General features: G+C 43.4%; 1 protein-coding gene across 5 annotated transcripts in view; it reads left to right on the forward strand.

The window, feature by feature from the left end:
- Positions 1-6,100: 6,100 nt before the first annotated feature.
- The window catches only part of depdc5 (DEP domain containing 5, GATOR1 subcomplex subunit), a 197,980-nt gene continuing 187,561 nt past the window's right edge, over positions 6,101-16,519 (forward strand). For 3 of the 5 annotated variants that reach the window (XM_041202860.1, XM_041202863.1, XM_041202861.1), the window contains exons 1-5: positions 7,833-8,041; positions 8,386-8,473; positions 10,275-10,321; positions 13,533-13,618; positions 15,182-15,265. In XM_041202860.1, coding sequence (XP_041058794.1) covers positions 7,924-8,041; positions 8,386-8,473; positions 10,275-10,321; positions 13,533-13,618; positions 15,182-15,265 — 423 coding nt within the window. In that variant the 5' untranslated portion in view covers positions 7,833-7,923. Of the gene's footprint in view, positions 6,228-6,385; positions 7,793-7,832; positions 8,042-8,385; positions 8,474-10,274; positions 10,322-13,532; positions 13,619-15,181; positions 15,266-16,519 lie in introns of those variants that run through there. The other 2 variants (XM_041202862.1, XM_041202864.1) reach the window with 2 other exon arrangements.

The following is a 16,519-nucleotide window of genomic DNA, read 5'->3' on the forward strand; positions in this document are numbered from 1 at the left end:
CTACACAAAAACAACTCACTTCAACTCCCTTGCTTTGGCAAGTACTTGCAAGAATACCATTGAATTTACCTTTCCAAGTCATCCCCTGATGAGAAGCAGAATACTGACACACCCCCTTTCCAATAATTTGTATAGATTTTTCTTTTCCCACCTATTTCTATTTTTTAAAATGTATTTCCATCCATTCTTTTAACTTTACCTTTTTGGATTCCTTCACCCCACCCCACCCCGTCTAGGGCCATCTGTAAATTTTGTGTCCTGCCTTTTACCCTTAATTAGCACATTCTTTAGATAATATCACCACATTCAACATCTCTTTGTCCTTTTGACTGTGACATCTTTTGGTTATCTCCACGTATCACTGACCCTTTACCCAGTTCAACTTGTCCCACACCACCCGCCCCCCCTTAAAGCAGCTTATATTTCACCCCTCTCCTATTTTTACTTAGTTCTTTTGAAGGGTCATTCGGACTCAAATCATTGACTGTGTTCCTCTCTGCAGAAGCTGCCAGACCTGCTGAGTTTTTCCAGGTATTTTTGTTTTTGTTTACTGACAAACTGGATGCCTTTGAATGCTGGCCTTTCAGGTGGTAATGTTCAGAGTAATGCCATTGGCCAGGGGCACAGGGGCTGCAAATTCCCTTCGTTCAATTCCAATATTGGGAGCTGCTGCTCATTGTCTGGTTTTCAGCCATCGCAGGTCCATCACATTAATGTCATGAAAAGAAAGGCATGTGAATGAGAGGGTGAAATGTCCGCTTTGAAGGATTATTCCCTACTGCTGTGTTTTTTGAAGGACTTGTGTTCCAATGGCAACTGTGTTGCTTGCGTTTGGTGAAGCTGATGGCAGAAATGTGTCTCAGAAAATGATGTGTGCTGCAAGGTGGTAAAATGGCTGTTGGTGTATAAAAGCTGTGAGTCTGAAGGTTGTTTGTGGAGCAGGAAAGGAGAATTTTGGCACTGTCTGTTAAATCAAGCACGAGCAATTGATGGTTGTGCTTTGTCAGTGCATAAGAGAAAACGGTGTGCTCCAGTTCAGTTAGTGTACAGAATTTGCAGCACACACTGGCAATCTTGAGCAGCTGCTCAACAATGGATATAGGTGGGAAAAAAAAATCTATATAAATTATTGGAGTGGTCTCAGGTACCAGACTCACGGAGTGTGATGCCTTGCAATGGCTTGGTGAATTCTGGTCCCTTTCTCTGGGCAAGGGTTCAAATCCCACTCCTGACGTTCCTTTTTCAACCACTCAAATGTTCTCGCAAGCCTACATTTCCTGCCAGGCTCTGATGAAATTTACACCTGCCACATTTTACCACTTCAACGCTATTTACTCTCAATACAATGTAATGGATATTGGTGGACAGTCAATCACCAGAAATTGAGACAAAGAGGTCAAGGAAGGCAAGGGGAGTGTCAGAGATGGACCATGTGCAAATGATGTAGGGGTTGAGATTGGAAGCAAAATTAATAAATTTTTCCAGGTCCCGACGAGAGCATGAAGCAGCACCGAAGTAATCATCGATGTACCGGAGGAAGAGTTGTGGGAGGGGGCTGGAGTAGGACTGGAACAAGGAATGTTCCACATACCCGATAAAGAGACAGGCATAGCTGGGGCCCATGCGGGTACCCATAGCCACACCTTTTATTTGGAGGAAGTGACAGGAGTTAAAGGAGAAATTGTTCAGCGTGAGAACAAGTTCAGCCAGACGGAGGAGAATAGTGGTGGATGGGGATTGTTATGGGCCTCTGTTCGAGGAAGAAGCTGAAGAGCCCTCAGACCATCCTGGTGGGGGATGGAGGTGTAGAGGGATTGGACATCCATGGTGAAGAGAAGGCGGTTGGGGCCAGGGAACTGGAAATTGTTGATGTGACGTAAGGTGTCAGAGGAATCACAGATGTAGGTGGGAAGGGACTGGACAAGGGGAGAGAGAAGGGAGTTAAGATAACGAGAAATGAGTTCCGTCTAAGGGCCCAAACACTCCTTTCAAGTGAATCAGCATTTTACTTGCATTTCCCCCAACTTAGTCTAATGCATTCGTTGGTCCCAATGCGGTTTCCTCTACACTGGAGAAACCAAACGCAGACTGGGCGACTGCTTTTCAGAACACCTTCGGTTTGTCCGCAAGAATGACCCAGATCTCGCTGTCGCTTGCCATTTTAACAGTCCACCCTGCTCTCTTGCCCACATATCTGTCCTTGGCTTGCTGCATTGTTCCAGTGAAGCTCAATGCAAACTGGAGGAACAGCACCTCATCTTCCGACTAGACACTTTGCAGCCTTCCGGACTGAATATTGAGTTCAACAACTTTAGATCTTGAATGACCTCCTCCATCCCCACCCCCTTTTCCCCCTCCCTTTTGTTTTTTCCAATAATTTATATAGATTTTTTTTCCCACCTATTTCCATTATTTTTAAATATGTACCTTTTATACTCTTTTAGTCTTATTTCACCCCACCCCCACTAGAGCTATCTGTACCTTGAGTGTCCTGCTATCCATTCTTAATTAGCACATTCTTTTAGATAATATCACCACCTTCAACACCTCTTTGTTCTTTTGTCTGTGACATCTTTTGGTTATCTGCTCCTATCACTGCTTACTTGTTGCTACAACCATCCCCGCCCCCACCACCCCCCCCCCCACTTCTCTCCCCACCCCCTCACCTTAAACCAGCTTATATTTCACCCCTCTCCTATTTTTACTTAGTTCTGTTGAAGGGTCATGAGGACTCGAAACGTCAACTTTGTTCTTCTCCGCCAGTGCTGCCAGACCTGCTGAATTTTTCCAGGTATTTTTGCTTTTGTTTTGGATTTGCAGCATTCACAGATTTTTTTTATTAGATGCCTTTGAAAGCTTGGTTTTTCAGGTGGTAATGTTCAGAGTAATGCCATTAGCCAGGGGCACAGGGGCTGCAAATTCCCTTCGTTCAATTCCAATATTGGGAGCTGCTGCTCATTGACTGATCTTCAGCCATCGCAGGTACATCACATTAATGTCATGAAAAGAAAGTAATGTGAATGAGAGGCTGAAATGTCCGCTTTGAAGGATTATGTCTCACTGCCGTGTTTTCTGAAGGACTTGTGTTCCAATGGCAACTGTGTTGCTTGTATTTGGTCAAGCTGGATGCAGAAATGTGTCTCAGAAAATGATGTGTGCTGCAAGGTGGTTAAACGGCTGTTGATGAATAAAAGCTGTGAGTCTGAAGGTTGTTTGTGGAGCAGGAAAGGAGAATTTTGTCACTGCCTGTTAAATCAAGCATGAGCAATTGATGGTTGTGCTTTGTCACTGCACAAGAGACAACTGTGTGCCCCAGTTCAGTTAGTGTACAGAATTTGCAGCACACATCAACAATGCCAAATAACAGCTCCCCAGGATGGCCGAGTGATCTCAGGCAGCTGACTCAAGGAGTGTGATTTTTTGTCTTGCAATGGCTTGGTGAATTCTAGTCCCTTTCTTGGGGTCTGATTTCAAATCCCACTCTTGATATTCCCTTTTTTAACTGCACAAATGCTCTCGCCAGCCTCACATCTCCTGCCAGTCTCTGCTGAAATTTACGCTTTCCTCATTTTACCACTTCAACGCCATTTACACGTCAAAACAAAAACAAGATATGCCTCCACAACCATGTCCATGACACACAAAACTTCACACAATAATATTAAGTTTGCATGCATACTTAATTTACAAAAAGGTTAACAAAATGAATGTGCTGTATTTCTCATGGAGAATAAGGAGATGGCAGTTTAATTATTTTGCATACGTTTTCACTGTGGATGATTCAAGTTACATCCCAGAAATACCTGTAAAATCAGGCATTGGACGGGAGGGTGCAACTTTTTTTTACACACAACACTGCACACATACTATGCCTGTCTCACAGTTCATGCCTCAAGTCATACTTCTCTCATGAACCATTAACCAGACTATAAAAGCAGCATAATTAATCAAGGATAAGTTTTTTCCACCTCGCTGCCAGCATTGCATTTGCCTTCCTAATTACTTGATGTTGGCACCCTTCCATTTACGAAAGATGATGGACATGCAGCAAGTAATCCATTTAGGTGGGGATAACTTCAATTGGTGCACCTTTGCTGATCCTAGAGAGGTAGTGTGTGCTTGACGTGCTGCACACCAAGCTGCCAGGTGATGTTGTGGGTTGTTTTTGGCATTGGTGTGTTGCTAAACTTCTATAGCCACTGTTCATCATAGTATTGCAAGCCAGCCCACAGGAGGTACCTGCATGGTAACTGCTTGAGCTACTGTGGTCTTTTAGGGTTGCTGCAATTGTATGAAGGTGGAAGTTAGGGAACGCCTAAATGTGGCTTCCGCCATCCAGAGGGCTGGCAAATACTCCATCACACTCCTGGCTTTAGCCTTGTAGATGCTGAAGAGACTTTCCGGGGTCAAGAGCTGCCCTGCTCTTGAAACCACAGTGGTGATACGGCTAGCTCAGTTAAGCTTGTTGTCTGTGACCATGTTCAAGATGTTGATGGTGCTAGACTTGGCAACGATGGACCTATTGAAGGCAGGAAGAGAACAATAGGTTCTTTATTCTTCAAGACGGTCCTTACTTAGCACTTATGTGATGTTACCTGCCTGCTCTCAGCCCAAACCTGGTTGTTATCCATGTTCTGGTGTTATCGTTGCCAACAGTAATTCAATGCATTCCTGGACCTTTCATCTCATTAGTTGCCCCACATTCCAGCCATTAATCGGCTAACACATCCATCCTTGTGGTGCACTGCCTTTCTAGGGCAATTGGAAAGCAAAAAGATTCTTTGCCCAATTGGATGATGCTTGACTGTCAGCTAAACAGCAATTTTTCCCCATTTTCAATATTTTTATATTTGGTAAAGAGAAATGTTCAAAGAAATTTATTTTCACTACTCTCTTTTTTAAATGTCTCTACAATTTGTCTCCACAATTGCACTCAACAGTGTCCTGAAGGTTTATCTTCAATTCCTGGTGACTCCAGGCCAATGCTGGAGAGTTAGCAATGCTGTTGCTTTTCATTGTCAAATATGAATTGACCTAAACACTAGAATGATCAGCAAAAGTTCACTTCTGGCCTGTGGGGTAAAGATCAATGAAGATGTTGAGACCAAATATGTTTCCTCCGAGGAACTGCTGCAGCAAGGTCCTGGGTATGTGATGATTGTGCTCTGCCAATGAAATCATTTTGAAGGACAAAATAACAGAAATTGTTGGAAAGGAAAAGAAAATATTCTCTCAGTTCAGAAAGCTGGGGACTTGCAGATGTTGCACATGCTGAGATGACACAACCCTCATTCAGCTCTGGGTAAAAATATCAGGGTCAACCCTTTTGAGAGAGGCTGGGGTTTTCAAATAAAGACTTTAATTAAGGCATTAAAAAACATGAAATAAAATTTGACTAGTGTTTTAGTCACACCTTATTTGAAATAATAGAAATTTCAGTTACTGAGGAAAAATGGCAGATGATCATTTTTTCAGAAAATAGTTTGAAAGATTTGTGACCAAAGAGAATATCAGCGTTGAGTGTTTGGGATCTTTCGATTCCATCTTTGGTTCTGGTAGCACTCTCATCTGTGTCAGAGGGTTGTCGGTTCAAGTCTCATTCCTGAGACTCTTTTGAATGCATTGCTGAAGGAGTGCTGCACAGTTGGAAGTGCCATCTTTCGTATGAAATATTACCTTGAGGTCTGTGTGCTGTTGTCAGGTGGGACAGATCCTGAACACTATCCACACAGCAGGGAAATCCTCCTGGTGCCTTGCCAAATCTCTCAGCTAACATCACTAAAGCAGATCATTCCTTATAGTGACGATATTTGAAAAATACTCATTGGCTGTAAAACACATTGTCGTATTCTGAGGTTAAAGGTTTAGTATAAAGACAACTCTTTTCATATGTATATTCCACATATATATATATATACACATATAAATTTTGTAGATTGATGTATGCATATTATAGTCAGTGGTTATGATGGATAGTTAGTTATGTGGCTGTGTGTAGACAGCAGCATTAATCGTTGCCATGGCCACATTCAGTTGTTGAGACAAACATTTCCCTCCGGACGTTATTCACTGTCACATCCACAGGCGCCGCCGAATAAATTTCCGGAGTGAAACACCGGCTCTGAGAAACCTTTCCGCTCCGGGATGATGAGGGTCTGAGGGTGTCACCATGAGAACCAACCGAGTTTATAAACTGTGGATCCACAAGAAGGGATTCGGGGGCAGCGGTGAGCCCGCGGGGAGGGGAGGGGAGGGGAGGCGAAGCGAGACCAGGGCCCCGGGGGGAATGGGGAGGCCGGGGCCCCGGGGCCGCTCCCGTCCTGCTCCCTCCCGATCCGCTGGGGCCTGTGTGTGTGTGTGTGTGTGTGTGAGAGTGGCTGGTCGCTGGCTCTGTAGCCGGGGCTGGGCCATTGCCGGGCGGGTGGTTGTGCAGATTCCTCTCCGGATCTCCCGCTGTTTCTCACCTTATTGACTGGGACAGAAACAGTTTCTATTTCATCCCGAAATGCTCCCCCACTCCCCCTACCCCATTGACAACTGCACTCTGAGCTCTCACTTCTGCAATTCCCTCCCCAAACTCTTTGGCATCTTCCACTTGAAGACCCCCGCAAAAACCCGCCCATCTCCTATCTTTGCTCAATTCTAATATCCTTTTTTAAGTTCTGTTCCCTTGAAATAATGTCTCTCTGAAGTGTTTTGGGATTTTCTTTATACATTAAGTACCCTACACACAAATCCTAGGCCAAAGTGGCTTCAGGAAGTATCTGATACAGGGCAGCACCTTCACAATATTCTCAGGTTGGAAAGGAGGTGGCAGAATGTAATTTACACCGCTCTCCACTTATCCCAACTCGAGACAATACTGTCTCTTGCTGGGCTTATAGCTCTACGGCAGTCAATTGACACCCTACCCTTCAACTGACTCTTTATGTGTGAACCTGGGCTGTGCTATTAGCAGTCTATTTAACTACAGGGAACCTCATAGTTCAGGCTTATCCTCTCCTCAGTCAATGTACTTTCATTGGACTATGATTGAATGGGAAACCTCGATGGTTTAGTTTTTTCTCTTTGGTCTCTGAGCACATGTCTGTGCAATCACTAACACCGTCTATTTCCTCTATCATTGCCCAATTCCATCCCTGCCTTAGCTCATCTGTTGCTGAAACCCTCATGCTTGCTGTTGTAATCTCTGGACTCGATTATTCCAAAGCACTCCCTGCCAGCCTCTCACGTTTAACCCTCCATAAACTTGAGGTCACCCAAAACTCTGCTGCCCATGTTCTAATTGGCACCAAGTCCTGTTCACCCATCACCCTTGTGCTCGCTGACAGTCTTGGCTCCTGGTTAAGCAATGCCTCAATTTTAAAGTTCTCTTCTTTGATTTCAAATCCCTCTGTGGTCTCGCCCCTCCCCACTCTATGATCTTCTCCAGCCCTAAAACTCTCCAAGGTATCTATGTGCCTCCAGTTCTGATCTCTTGAGCATTGCTGAACTGTTGCAGAGCCTTCAGCTTCCAAGGACTTAAACACTGGAATTCCCTTTCTACACCTCTCCACCTCCCTACCTCTCTCTCTTTAAAATGCACCTTAAAACTTACCTCTCTCTCTCGGCATTTGGCCATCTTCCTTAATATCTCCTTACGTGATTCCGTATAAAACTTTATTTGATAGTGCTCCTGTGAAGCATCTGGATGTGTTTTACTATCTTAAAGGTGCTAATTAAGTACCTAAGTGCACCCACTCATGCTCGCTGCGGAACCTGGGAAATGAGCATGAAAGGATCAATCGGAAGGGTAAAGTACAGTTGGACTCCTTATGTCCCGGGCTGCTTTGGTTACTGTGAAGGCCTGTTAGGCACCTTAGAAATACTCAGCAGATAGGGCTCTGGCAAACAAGTCCTCAACAGCAGAACAGGCGGAGGAAGATGTGCCATCTGGGATATCTCAAAGGCTGCTCTGGCGGACGAAGGCTGCAGCAAAACGAAACCTCCAGTTATCTTAGTTTCCTTGTTACTGAATCAAGATTTCATTCTGTCAAGACAGGTGTGGAAGCTGGTGTGCAGTGGTTTCTCCAGATTAAAAGATGTCATTCACAGATGTCTTCCTTTCCAGGCACATCTCTCAAACCCTTCGGTGACCAGCAAATGGTGATGGGAGCAGGATTGTGTTGTCTGGAAGCTTTATAATAATATACAATCAGACATCCCACACGAGAACAAATACCCTACGTACCATTAAGTTTGCAGATCCTGAATAGGCCTCATCAGTCATCATGTACTCATGGAAGACAATCATCCTTGCTTGCGAAAGATAGCCAGTAATTATAATAATATAATAAAGTACAAGTTGTTGTTGTCTTCATACTTTGTGTTTCTTGTCTCCCTTAGACTACGAGCTGATGGTGAACCCCAAGGTCTTCCCTCAGGTGAAGCTTGGTGATATTGTGGAGATTGCACATATCAATGATGAGTATAGGTAAATTTGTTAGCACCATTTTCGTGATTTCTGCTTAATATGATGTATAGATCCTTTCCTGGGACATGCACGACCCAGGAAGTTTAATGTTTTAATGGAATGTATTTTTAAATTAATTTTTAGAGTTACAATATCTACGTAAACCCACAAGAATTCTGTCGTCATATGGTAGATGTGCAACTACATCCCTGCATTTTTGTTTCGCTGGTAGTAATTTAGATCTATGTTGAAAATTTGGTGTGCGTGTGAAGGAATGCCAGAAGGATACATGGGCCCAGTGCACTGCTGATATTGGCTTATGTACTTGTGTCACCTACTCTCAGCTGTGGCATTAGGGTAGGGTACCAATGAGCAGGATTGAGATGGGAATGGCAGAAGATAAACTGTCTTGGGATGTGACTCTTCACTGAAGTGCAGCAGAGGCAAGACCAGGAGTTGGGTCATCTGGTTGCCTCATTTGTAAAATGTAATCGGGGTGGGAAAGACCTGAAGAGAGGAGGATAAAGTAACATGAAACCGGGGGTGACGAGAAGTATATAGGTATTCCTGCTCTACGAGCACCAGGACTGGCAAAATGTAGCTGATCTTGAGACAAGGTTATTCAGAATCAGTCTTAGTTTATTTTTCAGCAAAATTGGTGAAACTGCTAGAAACCTGAATTTTGTAATAGAATAGACAAAGGCTGCAGTGCTGTGCCTATATGCCACAAGTGAATTCAACACACAAACACTTGAAGGTTTCTTAAAGTTTCAATGAACCTCAACATCCTGGTGACCAACATGGAGATTGCATTGGGGGTTTTGCCACAGAAGATACACACCTTGCAGCTCCATCTTCCAGATGTCTGTCTGTCTTTGTCTTCCAACCTCACAACACATGGTCGCGCTTTTAAGCTTCGCTAAAAGGACAGCTTTTCACTTACTCCATGACATTATTTCAGTTTTACAGTTGGCATTATTAGTTCAGCATACTAGGTCTCCCAAAGGCTCATCTCTCTGTCCTTCTCTGTGAACATGAGTGGTGGGCTTTTTATGTAAAAACACCCAAAGGCTGTTTCCTAACCAGGATAAAATTTCCTTTGATTATTTGTGTTTTAAACAGCTATCAGTGAAGTGACTGACACTTGGGGTTCAATGTTTCTTCTGATTTCGAGTCAACTATACACCAAACAAGTGTGTAATTTTATTTTAAAATTACTATTTTTTTATACATAAAAGGAATGTAACTTGATTTTGAGAGGGAGATGGGTTACAACGTCAACAATGCCACAGAACAGGAGTAGACTATGGTGCGGATCCGAGACATGCCTCTACCACCAGAAAGAACAAACTCATAATTGAAAAGTCATTCACAAAGGTCACAAGTATAATCTGTTGAAGATGTCCAAAGTGATAGGTTTCTCATAATTCTAATGTGTGAGAGATTCAGCTGGTGGTTTAAATCTCCTAAGATTCTCTCAGATGACCTAATGCATTGACTGAGCTTCCCCCTGAGATTGCTGCCTCGTAATCACTCTTTAATGGCGTTTGCTGGCAATATTTAACCCTCAGCCAATGTCACTCGCGCAGATGATCTGGTCAGTATCACATTGCTGCTCATGGGAGCTTGCTGTGCGCAAACTGGCTGCTGCATTCCCTACATTATGACAGTGACTACACTACAAAAGCATTCCATTGGCTGTGAAGCACTTTAGGATGGCACAAGGATGTGAAGGGTGCTATAAAAATGCATTTTTTCCTTTCTCTTTTCCTTTCCAGTACATGTAACGTGATAATTATTATATTGTCTCTGTTATTCGCAGCCCTCTTCTTCTTCAGGTGAAGTCTTTGAAAGAAGACTTGCAGAAAGGTAATACTGTGAATTATTTTACATTGTGGCTGGGGGAGGTGGGGGAAAGAGTGAGACTTCGCAGTTTGTGAACGGTGTCTGTGTTAACCTGTATCTGGCCGAAATGTAGCATCAACTTAACTGGGAGTGAGATGTTCTCTAATCTATAATGATCAATGAATGGGCAATATGAAGTTTTTTTTCTTTATTCTTTCGTGAGATGTGAGCGTTGCTGGCAAAGTGAGTGTTTATTGCCCATACGTAATTGCCCTTGAACTAAGTGTCTTGCCAGGCCATTTCAGAGGGCAGTTAAGATGCACCTTTCTGCATTACTGTGGGTCTGGACTCACATGTAGGCCAGACCAGGTAAGGATGGCAGATTTCCATAATGAACCAGATGGGTTTTTAGGACAATCGATAATGGTTTCTTGCTTTCAATTCCAGGTATATTAATTGAACTTAAATTCCACAATCTGCTGTGATGAGATTCAAACCCATGTCCCCAGAGAATCCACCTGGGACTCTGGATTATTAGTCCAGTGACATGACCACTACGCCACCGCCTTTCCCCAAAGTCTGTTTTTTTTAATCCTTTCACGGCACGTGGGCATTGCTGGCTAGGCCAGCATTTTTATTGCCCATTCCTAATTGCCCTTGAGAAGGTGGTGGTGAGCTGCCTCCTTGAACTGCTGCAGTCCATGTGGAGTGGGTACACCCACAGTGCTGTTAGGGAGTTCCAGGATTTTGACCCAGCGTCAGTGAAGGAATGGTGATATATAAGTCAGGATGGTGCGTGGCTTAAAGGGGAACTTGCAAGTGGTGGTGTTCCCATGTATCTGCTGCCCTTGTCCTACTTGGTAGTGGTTGTGGGTTTGGAAGGTGCTGGCAAAGGTCAATTCCTGCAGTGCATCTTGTAAATGGTACACACTGCTGCCAGTGTGTGTTGGTGGTGCAGGGAGTGGACGTTGGGGATGATTGAGTTGAGCTTGTATCAACTCCTAACAGATAGGATAAAGCCCTTCTCAGTTCTGGGTAATCTCAAAATAGCCTACAGCACAAAGCTACTCTTAATTTAGCAGATTTGGGTTCCAGAGAAAAGATGATGTGGGAAAGAGTGACATCACCCAAAATGCTGTGTCTGAAGGAGGCAAGCATTGGTTTGAAACATTATAGAAGGAAAGCCTTATATTTTACACAGTGTCTTACCAATGAAAAGAGGAGCGACTAGTTTTGGTGGCGTTGGCTGAAGGAGAAATGTTAGCCAAGACATGGGGAGAGCTCACTGCTCGCCTTCAAATACCATGGGATCTCTAATCTTAAAGCAGAAGCCAAACCCATGGCTGCTAGTTATCTGAAATAAAAACAGAAAATGCTGGAAGCACTCAGCAGAATTTATGGAGAGAGTTTCATAACTGCTTCAAGGTGGGCATTCCTGGAGGAGAAGTAGCACTGGTTTAGACAATTGGATAAAAGCAAAATACTGCAGATGGTGGAAATCTGAAATTAAAACAAAAAGTGCTGGAGGCGCTGATTTCTATTTCTATCTCCACAGATGCTGCCTGACTTGCTGATTGTTTCCAGCATTTTCTGTTGCTATTTAAAATTATAACTTTGGTTTTATTTGGCCTTCTGTTGGGGCCCTCGGGAATGTTACACCACAGCAGGTGCCACGTCTAATTAATCCCTCTTGCCCCACTCCACGGTACAGGACAAACAAAAGCCAAGAGCTGAAATGACCCTTATGCTTCTGACGGAATCACAGAATTATTACAGCGCAGAAGGAGGCCATTCAGCACCAGCTCTCTCAATGAGCAATTCATTAATGCCATTCTCCTGCCTTCTCGCCATAGCCCTGCACATTCTTCCTTTCGCAATAACAGTCCAAGTCCCTTTAGAATGCTTCGATTGAACCTGGTCCCAACAAGGTCTCAGACATTGCATTCCAGATCTTCACCACTCGCTGTGTGAAACAGTTTTCTCTCTTATCGATTTTTCTTCCCTTGTCAATTACTTTAAACCTGTTGCACTCTCGTTCTGGATCCTTTCATTTATGGGAACATTTTCTCCCTATCTACTCTGTCCAGACCCCTCATAATTTTGGATGTCTCTATCAAATCTTCTCTCAGCCTTCTTTTCTCCAAGGAAAACCATCCTAACTTCTCCAATCCAACTTCTTAACTGAAGTTCCTCATCCCTGAAACCATTCTTGTGAATCTATTCTGCAACCTTTCTAATGTATTCACATCCTTCCGAAAGTGCAGTGCCCAGAACTGAATGCAATACTCCAACTGAGGCCAAACAAATGTCATATACAACATAACCTTCTTGCTCTTGTGCCCCTATGCCTCTGTTAATAAAACCTAGGATACTAACTGCTTTATTAACCGCACCCACCGCCTGTCCTGGTTCGGGATACTTACCAGGGTGTAGATGTACTCCAAACTCAGGCCCTGCCCTATTGAATCTGGAGCATAGGAGGCCCAGAGGAAAGACTGCCTCACTGCCTTGAGTACATTCAGTAAATCTATTCTCTTTGCTACTTGTGCTCTCCAAATCTGTATGCAACTAAACTCTCATATCACTACATTTTGATCTCGATCTGTTGAGTTCCTCACAGTCAGGAGGTCTGTGTTTACTGATGATATTTTGGATCCTGCCCTGTTGCTTAGTTTTATTTGTCCTGATTACATTGTCTGATCCCTCCCTTTGACTGTCTCTCTTTATTAATCATGCTCTTTTTCTCATTTTCCCTATCCTTTTTGAAGTTCCTGTATCCTGGTGTATTCAGCTCCCTATCTTGCTCAGGCTTCAGCCGGATTCCCGAAATTGCACTCCGCTAAGCTATTCAAACCTTTCTCCTCCCACCCCATGCTGTTTTGAAGCTTTTCCCAGTCCCGGTCTTACGAGCTGCAATTCTTCCCCCAGTTCCCTTTCCCTCCTCTCTGTGTGGACATTGATATTGGTTTGACTTACGTGTCTCCCCACACCCCCAGCCTGCCTCCGACCTCACTTTGCTGCCCATGGAATCTAAAATTCTTAAAGGAATGTATCAGCTGTGAAGAGATTTGGGACTATGTTGCTGAAGAACCCATGTTTATATTAAAAATAAATGTGCATCAGCTTTCTATTATTCAAATAATTTCTAATCAATGTATGTGAGGGAAAAAATCCTTTTGAGGCCCATTGTGAAATAAATTTAATTGCATATTTTGCCCTTTGTTGTTTGCCTCAGAAACTATTAGTGTGGACCAGACTGTGGCCCAGGTGTTTAAGCTCCGAGCTTACCAAGATGTCTATGTTAATATTGTGGATCCCAAGGTAAGGGGCATGTTTTATTTTTATTTCCCCCACCCCATTCCCTGGGCCCTGTACGTTGTTATCCGGCATGCTTAAGCAGCTAATTATGCCCTTTCTCCAGGGTTTCTGCCGAAGTTACAGTGGAAGATTCGGAAAACTGGGCAGAAATTCTCCCTGCTTGTGATTATATCTAAACAGCACAGGGAATACTACTTCCAGCTTTTCTTGCAGTTCTCTGGGTGAATCAGGCATGCCTTCTCTTAAATAATAACAAAATGCTGGGAAAATCTCAGCAGGCTTGGCAGCATCTGTGGAGAGAGAAACAGAGTTAACGTTTCAAGTCCATTATGAATCTTTCCGAAGAAGAGCACACTGAGGATTATTTAGCAAATGTCTAATTGCCAAATCACACCTAATGTTGGACGTTGTGTTTTGAGTTTTGCAAGCATGGGCTGGTTGGGTACAGTCTGTACCTTGCCCATTGCGAACAGCGGCTGGGACATGCTGTTTGATATAATTCACCAGTCTTTGGAATGTATGGCCTACATACCTGGATTCACACTGGCACTGAAATTCATACACCACATTACTCACTTGTGTGAAAGGCAGAACGTTTTTTTGGCTTGACAGCAGCATCCTGTTAGTGCCGAATCCAACTTGTGTTGCTACTACATAGTAGCAGTTTGAAACAGCCAGCTTCACCTAGCTTCAGTGCCAGTGTGATGCTAGATACGTAGGCTGTACGTCCCAAAGACTGGTGGATCGTATCAAACAGCATATCCTAGGCGGTGTTCGCAACGGATAAGGTACAGACCGTACCCAATCAGCCCGTGCTTGTAAAACTCAAAACAGTGTCCACCGTTGGATGTGATTCTGCAATCGGGCAACACTTTCTAAATAAACTTCAGTGCACTAAGAATTATGCTTGACAATCAATTTAAGACTGTCAGTCAGGCTCACAGTGTGGTATGTGTGTGTACTGAAAGCTACATATAATAATACACAGGGCCCTGTTCTTTGCAGACAGCAAAAAACATGTACACACATTGCGCCTGTTTGAGTTGAACAAAATAAGTGACAAACATTTGCTGACTCATTCCTCAGGGCAATACCTTGACCAATCAGGGCCAAGCTAACTGGTTTAAATTTCAAACGATGCTTGGTAGTTAACTGTGGGTCACCATCATTGGTGTATTCTCCATGGCAACACCTCTGCCAATCAGAGTCCACTTGCCTGTCAATCAGGGTCCACTTGCTGACCAATCAGCACTCTTTCCTCATACAGTGTTATTTGTTGTTTTCCCCTCTACTGGTATTCTTGAGAAATGTCCTGATAATTGCAAGACAAAAGCTTCGACTTGTCTCTTTTTCTCAGCAATGCCCAAAGTACCTAATTAAACGGCACTCTTCATCTGTATGTCTTAACAATATAATTAACATACAATTCATATGTATGACCAGGTTTCACTGGATTTAGATAAATTCTATTTCTGTCATCACCAGTTTTTGGAAATGAGGTACTTACTTTCAAATGTGCCCCAGCTATAAATATTCACCTGTGCTCTCTGTCTGAATATACAAAAGGATGTTAGCCTTGATCTGGTGGAGCTAACCTTCAAGGACCAATACATCGGGCGCAGCGACATGTGGCGGTTAAAGAAGAACCTGGTAAGTTGTAGATCATTTCATTACACTTCATTGGGGCCCCAAACTGCACTTGGGTTAATATTTATGTGGGATAATCACATCGTCTTTAAACGTCTGTCCACCTGTTCCAAATGTTACGGACAGGAGGGGGTTTAATTTAGAACAGCCCTGATTTCTCCTCTCACTACCTGTCTGCAAGAAGAAAGGTGTTTTTTGATTTCTGAGTTCCCCCTTTATAAGTGGTGGTGTATTTTCCCCAACCCTTCAGTTTTGGCATAATCCAATCCTCTATTAATAACCTCACTGCAAACTCGAGACAAGGTAAAATAAGAGGGGTAATTTATTTTACACACACACAAAATACAGCAATGGGTTTCACAATGTCTGCCCCTTTTGCATTCATACAACAGAGGGATAAGGGAAAGAAAGGGGTTCAGGGCAAAGACCATGATAAAAATAAGAATTATGGTTTCACGTGAGTCCAGAGTCCAGAATCAGTAAGCCCAATGGTGCATTCCTCCAGAGGTTAGCAGGCTGAAACTGTTGCAGGGTGATCTGCTTCTCCAGAAGCAATGAATTCCATAATGTTAGAAGGCACATGGAAATGAATTAGTCTTCTAGGCACAGATACAGAAATTCAGTAGTTCTAGTAGCACACAGTATAGATGAGGGCTGGGCAACTTACAACCTGGGCAGAGATTTTTGTTGCTCCTGTTAGGTGGTAAATGGTAGACTGACGCAAGTTGCTAGCCTGGAGCCCTGGTTCTCTCCTGAGGTTAAACAGTGACTGATGATAAAACCCAAAAGTTGTTTAATTAAAGCAATTCAAACAGCTCAAGCCTTGGTCATGTGACACGGTGGTTTCATATCAAGCTATTCAATTAACGACGCCCCTTATTAAAACCCATTGTGTTTTGAGCAGGTAACTGTAAAACCATTAGCACAATGTTGGATATGTGGAGTCACAAATAGCTCTGCCTTTATCCATAGCTGGCTGGTGCAGATATCTTGTCAACTGCCCTTTTTGTAGGCTTGGCTGGAATGTTTATGCAATGCAAAGAGTGTTACCTTCCAAGGGTTTGATGTGTTCACCTTTGTCCTTTTTTAAACTGCTCAGAAACTTCCAGATCTATCATCATGTGGTCAGCGGTGGCCATTTTATCAGTCCAGCCGTTTGTCCATTTTAAAAAAAACAGAAGTTAACCAAGAGAATATGGAAAAGAAATAAGTTTCTTTTAGATTTTTGTTCCTTTTTTGTGCCGTCTCGGCAAGACA

The sequence above is a fragment of the Carcharodon carcharias genome, chromosome 13 (genome assembly GCF_017639515.1).
Source record: "Carcharodon carcharias isolate sCarCar2 chromosome 13, sCarCar2.pri, whole genome shotgun sequence".
In the NCBI taxonomy this organism is placed as follows: Eukaryota; Metazoa; Chordata; class Chondrichthyes; order Lamniformes; family Lamnidae; genus Carcharodon; species Carcharodon carcharias.